Source organism: Humulus lupulus, chromosome 4, assembly GCF_963169125.1.
Source record: "Humulus lupulus chromosome 4, drHumLupu1.1, whole genome shotgun sequence".
Taxonomy (NCBI): domain Eukaryota; kingdom Viridiplantae; phylum Streptophyta; class Magnoliopsida; order Rosales; family Cannabaceae; genus Humulus; species Humulus lupulus.
Genome location: NC_084796.1, coordinates 3,159,567 through 3,167,719, shown reverse-complemented (window position 1 = coordinate 3,167,719; position 8,153 = coordinate 3,159,567). Strand labels below are relative to the sequence as shown.

At 31.5% G+C, this 8,153-nt stretch overlaps 1 protein-coding gene across 1 annotated transcript; it reads right to left on the bottom strand.

Annotated features, from left to right (window-relative positions):
• Positions 1-4,622: 4,622 nt before the first annotated feature.
• On the bottom strand, positions 4,623-7,165 carry LOC133829677 (uncharacterized). The gene is made up of 2 exons (XM_062259436.1): positions 7,058-7,165; positions 4,623-6,976 (listed from the first exon to the last, which is right to left on the bottom strand). Exons 1-2 carry the CDS (start codon positions 7,058-7,060, stop codon positions 4,763-4,765), a joined length of 2,217 nt encoding a protein of 738 aa, XP_062115420.1. The 5' UTR covers positions 7,061-7,165; the 3' UTR covers positions 4,623-4,762.
• Between the last annotated feature and the right edge of the window lie 988 nt (positions 7,166-8,153).

Here is an 8,153-nt window from a genome sequence, read left to right as displayed (position 1 = left end):
TCGACCCGCCCGCTCCAAGAAACTAATCGGGGCAGGGCAAAACCCCGCCCCATTTACGTGCTTAAATTAATTATATGAATTAATAATAAATTGATTAATTATGTTATTTTAAGAAGGTCGTTATGTTAGTGAGTATTTAAGAAAAAGTGTACAAATCAAATCGGTTATATATAAAAATAATTAATACGTTTTGGGATAAATAAATGTATAATTATTTAATTTAATGTGTATAGAAATGTAAAGTAAAAAACAAAAAAGCATTTAAACAAAATAATATAACTAATGAAATTCCCTCACACTAATAAAATCTTTTAAGGGCCATCTCTCAATGATTTTATAAAATGCTTATTTATGATTAGTTTATTACTAAAAGTAGCATGATCACGTGACATTGATAATGGACACCTGTCCAAACGACATCAAAAATGGTCGAGTGACACAAAACTAGGAACTTTACTTTAATTTTCAGTTTAATACTTGATGAACTACATAAAAAAGATGTTGTTGGATATTCATCTAGTCGCTCAGAAGTTTAATAATGAAAAAGATGCAATGATTTTAATAATTGTGTATATTTTTTTAGTGTGGTATTTAAAGAATTAGAGATGAAAATATAAATAATATAAAAGATAGAGTAAAATGAAAAAAAAATTGAATTGGAGAGATGTAAGTGGGTACTTTTTTTCCTTGCACCTGGGGCCAAAATCTTGACCAAGTTAGAGCAAATGTTCTAGTTTTTTTTGTTTAACTTAGAGCACTTAGGTTACCTAAAATAACTAATTAGTTAAAATAGCTAACAAATTTTTTTTAAAAATTCTAAAAACACTCGTACGTTAGATGAGAAAAATACATAACTATTTTACTTGATGATATTTTCTTAGCCAAATATACCTAGACTTTTCTCGTTTTTAGTGCTACTTTAAATGTTTTTTTTTAATTTGTTCTTTTTATTATATTAAAGATATAATATTTAAATAATGTAAAAAAAAAATAATGTATGATGTAATAAAAAATGTGATGTAAAATAAATAAAGTGGGGTTTTTATGAGGTATTTTAAATGGCTCAGGTTTACCACCCACCTTCGTTCACCACTGCCGCCCACCCTAGAGTTCGTTTGCACCGTGTCCCAGAACTGATTGATGCTCTGCAATCTCTCTCTCCACCTATCTCTCGGGTGTTTAAAGATTCGACTTTGAGTGGGTATGGGCATTTGGTTGGAGAGTGGTACCTTCTAGCTTCCAACTTTGGCATAGTTGCACTACTTCTTCGACGATTCCCAACTTCACACCTCAGCGAGGATTGTGGATGAGATTTGTGTGCCTAGGGGCAACAAGTGAAGGAACTATGTTGATGGAAATAGTTGTTGCAACGAACATTCTTCTGGGATTTCACACAGTGAGGCGATGGGTTTTTATGGCGTGCTTGAAGCCCAAATTTGGGCTTGTAATCCTGGTCGAAGGCAAGGATCTGATCTGATCCCGCCAATGACTATTAGAGGCAATGGTCTGATGTTGAATCTCACCACCAATACCCATCGCAAAGTTCGTGATTTGATTTTAGAGGCCCTAGTCATTTTCTTTACAAGTAAATTTTTTCGTTTTTGATTAAAGATAATAGTTTGTTGTTTGTAAGGATAGCTTCTTGTTTTTTGTTGTTATTTGTATTTTAGGTTTTTTTTTCTCCTGTGATTTAGTGATTTTGAATTAATTTTGTGTATAATCTAGGATTGATCTTCTTGATTGTAAATTTGTTTTGTTTATGTTCTTGGTTGATTTATTTAGTGTTAGAGAAGAACAAGATAGAGAAAATAAATTATGAATTTTCTTTGTATTTTAATTTATTGTACTTTTATTAAAATATATAAATTGGACTAATTAGAATAAGAAATATGTTATTGTGTTTTTTTTAAATAATTTTAATTCTTTTATAAATATCAAAAAATAAATTAATTTTTTAAAATTGAAGGTAATATGGTCATTATGAATAAATTGTTAACCAAATTCAAGCAAGAGGTGCCATTTTAAACTGATTTTAAGAAATAAGGGTACTAAGTGAGAATTATTGATAATAAAGGTATCAAATTTTAATTTTGTGAAAATATAAGGTAGTAAATTCCGATCTTTATATATGAACATAACATGTGAAAGAAACGACAGGTGTGGTCTGTGGTGTGATCCTATTCACATCTCTATATATATTTTTTTAATAATATGAAAATAATATTATATATATAATTAGTTTTAAAGAGAATTTAATTAATAAAATAAGTGTGTTATATATATTATAAGAAAATATATTATTTAGTGTGAAATTTAGAGTGTTGGGTTGGAAATGAAAATAAAGATAGTATGAATGGTATAAAAATAGTGTAAAAGATATATTAAAATGAGAAAATGGGTTAGAGATGGCCTCATATTGCACTTCAAAGTTGATTGAGCATTTTGTGAGATGAATATGTTAATTAAGATAATTAATATAGATTGATATGTAATTTTAGTTATGTCTTTTTGTATTTAAATTTAATTAATAATTATTTAGTTATGTTTAAGTTGTGAAGATGATGATATTTTAGTCATATGTATTATTTTTAAATATTATTTATACTTATATTAATAAAAAATAAATAATTAATAATAATTTGTAAACTTTTAAATAATTGTTTGAATTTAATTAATAAAATAAAAAAGTATTATGTATATATGTTTTTTTAGTGTTATATTTAGAGTATTGGAGATGAAAACAAATATAAAATATAAATAAAATAAAAGATAAAGTAAAGTAGAGAAATAGAATTGGAGATTAAAGAGGATACTCTACTAAGTAAAAGTTAATATACTTTATAATACACTCTCTTTTGTAATTTATTAAATCAATGAATGACACGTGTATTCCACTAATGATTTCAAAAAATATTAAAATGTAAAAAATTGAATAATATCCATATGTCATGCATGGATAAAGAAAAGTGTAAAAGAGAGTGTAATAGAGAGTTTCCTTAGCACTCTTCTATTTGCAAATATGCACCAATACACAAGATGCAAATTAACATAAAAAAATCAATAATTCATTTAATATTTATTGAAAACACGAAAAAAATTAATTTTTTAACTATTTTTTATTATCCAAATTGTGTACTTCAAAAAATTTGTCATTAAAAAAATAATATATAATTAGTCATTAATTGTGAACTACTAAATTATAATAATTAGTATTAACATGGTAAATAAAAAAATTAGCTTTTATTGATGTGCCAAATTTGGCCCATGCTATATTTTGTGTCAAATTTAGCACAATTATTAGAATTAAATTTTTTTTTATAAGATATGTTAAATATAACATTGCACCAACTTTTGGGCACTCCATTGGATGATAACAGAAAATTTTATGAACTATTTTACTATAAATTCAGTTTTTTATATTGATATTTTGACAAATTCTTTCCCTTAGGAAATGAATAATAGATATGTAACTAACAACCCTCATCCCTTTAATTGTGGTTCTTTATATCTTTACAAATTTAGAAACGTCCTAATCTTCAATTGGCCTATTCCCAGGAACAAAGCTGATCAAATAACTACATTGATAAAAAGAATATAAGAATTTAGTTAGTCAACTCCAAATTCAACTCATTTCAGATTTTTCTTTTCATTAATTTCAAAGTGTAGCTAGAGGATATAATTAAGTCATGTAAATGAAGGAATGAATTTTACTACAAAATCCAAAAACTAATTTCAGTAATAACTCACTCTTGGAGCCCTCAATCTGAATGACTCTACATCTCTATGCCCCTCAATAAGTCATGTTCATGAAATTTTTCTTAATTAAAAAAATGGGTGCATGAAGATATAACTTATATAAAAACGAAGGCATGATTTTTACATAGACAATTCTCATATAGGAACTTCATTTTAAGTTTTATTGGCGGGGCTCTTCAGTGTTCTCGACCCGTGAACAGTTTTCGGCACGATTTTTTTATGACCGTGTATATTGTAGTTGTTTAGAGCATCTTGCAAATTTTCAGAAAATTCCGAATAGTTTACAATACCGAAAACTAGATTCAAACATATTGTTTTCCATGCGCATAAAAAAAAAATAGTAACTTCTAAGTTCAAGATTTTTCTCGTTCAGACTTTCAAGAGTGACTTACTTCCAAGTTCAAACTGAGCGAGATAAAGAGATGGCTATATATCAGGAGAAAAAACTATGAATATTGGTTTATGAATGTAAAGAAGAAATTGAAAAATTGATCACTTGAAGCAGACATAATAATTTCTTTAATACTTTTAGACTATTCATCAATGAGAAGAAAATGAAATGTAATATAATGTTGCATATGCAATCTCAAATTATCTGATTAAACTTCATAAACCCAAATTGTTCATCTTTAGGAAAGAGTTAAGAGAATGTTAAAATGTGCTTTAGAAAGTAGGAAATCGTGCGTGATAAAAAGTATGGAGTTCCATCTTAAAAATAATTAGTGATGAGTAGAATAACTCATGTTCTTATAATCTCACATACTTTTTACGTGGGATTCCATTCTCTAACATAGAAAACTAATTATTTTTCTTTTTCTTAAAATGGATCGAGATTATCAAAACTTAACCGAAGGTAAGCTAAATAATTAGATAGAAAAACACACTTAAATTAAGCCATACTAAATTCAATTCATGCACACACACAATTTCCCTTGGGATAATATCCATAAGTACACAAAAACAAACGAGTTAAATCAAGGCAACTACATACATGCCAGGGCCATATTCAAATGATTTCCATCATGTCTGTCCCAGCTTCTTGTTCTTGCTCGGCAAATTGGGTGCCCAAGCCCAAGTGGTTCATCAGCAGCCATGTGAAAGTCAAGAGCTCTCCTCCCTTTCTCAGTTGCTTTGCATGAACGAATGGCATACAATAAATGGCAGCATACGACAACATTTCCACCCAAACTCGGCTCATTATCTTCCACCTCTCCGAGGAGTCCTCTTTCTGTAGCTGCTGCGCAAGTATACACGCATCAAACAACACAGATTTGCTTCTTTCACCCTTCATACCCGTCGATCTAACTTTCGGTTTCACAGACAGAATCTGATCACACGCTTCGGCATGACTCGAAAGATTGTGCTTTCTGAAAAACCTGTTAGCTTCTGCACAAGTGTCTCTAAACACTATGTTCCAGTTGCCCAGAACCGGTGCCAACATGACTGGCTTGTTCACTAAAAGATAGAACATGTAATTTGAAAGGACCTTGCAAATATTCTTATACCTGCCACTTGATTGATCATCATTGGACTTCTCTTGATTACTGTTCTTTGACTGATCTTCCTCCTGGTGGCCTTGACAAGCACATGTCCGACAACAACGTTGAGCAAAGAGCTGCCAGATATTTTGTTCTCCATGTGTTTTGTGATCTGTAGTAGTTGATGAGTTGTCCTTATAGTAGCAGAGTTCAGTAGCCAAGTGCCAAAGAAGAAGGCTCTCAGCATATTGGAACTTAGCTATGCTCCAATTTAGTTTAATATAGCTAGAATGATTCTGCAAGAGAGCCGCTTCTCCTCTTTGTGAACATGTCTTTATGGCATCTCTCAACTCAACTGCCTTGTTGGATTTGTTCTTCAGCTCATTGAAAATAAAATCCTCAAGATAACTCTCGACTCTTCTCCAGTAGGAAAAATTACTCAAGACACTACTTTTTACTGTCTTTGAAATCCCATACTTGCGAAGATAACTAGCCAAGTCTTGTGCTCCTCCCATTACGTTAGGTCCAAGGCAATGACTGATTATGTCTTTTTGAGAAACTGATTTGGACCATCTTGACATTCTAAATATTTTCAATAAAGCTTGAGGACAAAATTTAATGATCCACTCATCCTTGAAAGCCATGAAGACCCAGTCCGAAAAGATGAGGTTGAAAACAGAAATGGTGTCGAGGACCATGGCTCCGATGAACAAGGTATAAGTAAGACCGATTTCGAACTTACCATAACCATGCTTTTTAGTAAAGTGAAAAAGTAAGAAGGCTACAACCGTGGAAGAAATAGTAATGAATCGAAGCGAGTAACCGAGTCTTCCATGTATTACAATGGCCTTAGTGTGGAGAACTTGGTACATGAAGCTGAGCTCGTACTCCACCAATCTAAATGCACGAGAAGCAGTTTCGTTGAGAAAATAACTTCGACTTGACTTTCGATGTTTGGAGCTGAGAAGGAACCCGACAATGAGTCCTTTGAAGGTTCCAAAAAAGCAATATGCTACTCTTAGCAAGTTCATCTCATCGAAGTACTGCGGATCTGGTCCTTGAATGGCTGAAATAGGTTCAGTACTAGCACTATCAGACATGGTGTTGGTCAACACTTCTTCTATCGTAAATTGAACCTGGACAGACCTTGTTGCAGAGTATACTTTTTCAGCTTCTTGGTAATCTGGACCGGGGTTTGGATCTGGCAAAGCGGTTGCTCCGAAGCGGACTAAGCTTGCTCTATGCAAAGCCCAAGTTCTCTCTGAAAACTTGATGAGCCCTCCAATGAATACTAAGATATTAGGAACCAAAATCTTGTTCTTGAAGAGCGTCAAGTTGAGGCAATAAAGAGCTGCCATAACTTGCAGAATGAGTCCAAATAGGTGTCTGATCCATAACTCGTTGTCTTCGAGAGACAGTGATGTAATGCCATCAGGTCCGCCGAGATGCATCAAAAGAAACGAGGCCCACAAGGCGAAAAGGTCGTCGTTGCCTTCGTGTTTGCCAGGGTCTCCATGGCTTTTGGTGATTTGTCCTATGGCCACAGCAGCAATCCAGTCGGCTAACAAGTAAGAGGCCCAGACAGACCTGGCGAGCAGGTTGCTTCTTGAGCGTTGACGAGAAGGTGCCAACAATAACAAGAAAGCTTGGAGTGAGAGGCTGATGATGATGCACAGCCTCAGGTCCCATGCATCCCATAGCTTTTTCACCTTCTTTGGAATAACGAATGGCATCGAATGAATCTGGTGCAGAGTATTATCTTCAGTAGTAAACCCAAGACGCAAATCAGCTCAAGTAGACTGAGAACAAGAGAAACAACTTACCATGAGATATCTCCAGTCAACTGCAATCGGTCTTTAAGTCTTACTCTTTGTATTTAGGCTGACGACGAAGAGTGATGCTATTTCACAGGTGCTAATGCTACATAAATTGTCACACTAACAAACGATAATTCATAATACTTAATAAATTTAAATTTAAATAAGTAGAACTCGATATTAGATTCCACCACTAACAAATATTACTTACTTATGACTCTGGGACCACTATAAATAGCCACCAATAACTTTTAAGCTTATATGATGTTAGAGAGACATAATATCTTATCTTTTCTAGTACAAGAAGGTGGGTCCAATAGAAAGCTCAATTAGTCAAATAATTTTTTTTTAAAATACACATTTTTTTGTTTGTTTTTTTTTTCTTTTTCTAGGATTGTTATGTTTTCTTTCTTAAAAAATACGTATTCAAATTTTTAAAATTAATATTTTAAAATTTTTATAATTATGAAAATACAGTTTATAAAAAAAAACTTGAAAATAATTAAAAAACACAAAAATATTCCTGAAAACAACACGAGAAAAACACATAAGTAAAAAGTAAAAAATTTCTTAAAATCATAAAAAAATATAAATTTTTTTAGCAAAAATTAATATTTTATGTAAAAATCTCTTATAAAAACTCCTCTCTTAAAACCATTTGATGTTTGATCCAGACTTAGCCTAATGATTATAATAGAAAAACTCCAATTCTCGGAATAAAGTTTGGTTTGAATATTCCTTGAATCTGTTTACTAATTTACATAAATGTCATCATAAGATACAGCTGAATAATTAGAGGCTAAAAAGCTCAGAAAGCTTTCAGTCCAAAATTTCCTTAGAAAATAAACATGTACTCTCACCCTCCTCTGTTATTATTATTATTATGTTGTTGTTGTCGTCGTCTTTGAAACAGGAAATTAATGAAGCAGCTCATCATCATAGTTTTATATCAAATTATGAATTTTATTACGAAACAAATAATTATGCCCAAATAGCCAAAATTTAATCCACAAAAGCCTAGACATACATGCATGCAACTAAAAAGAGTGTTCAACATTACATAAGATATCACTTAATAATTGACTAGCGATACCCTATAATA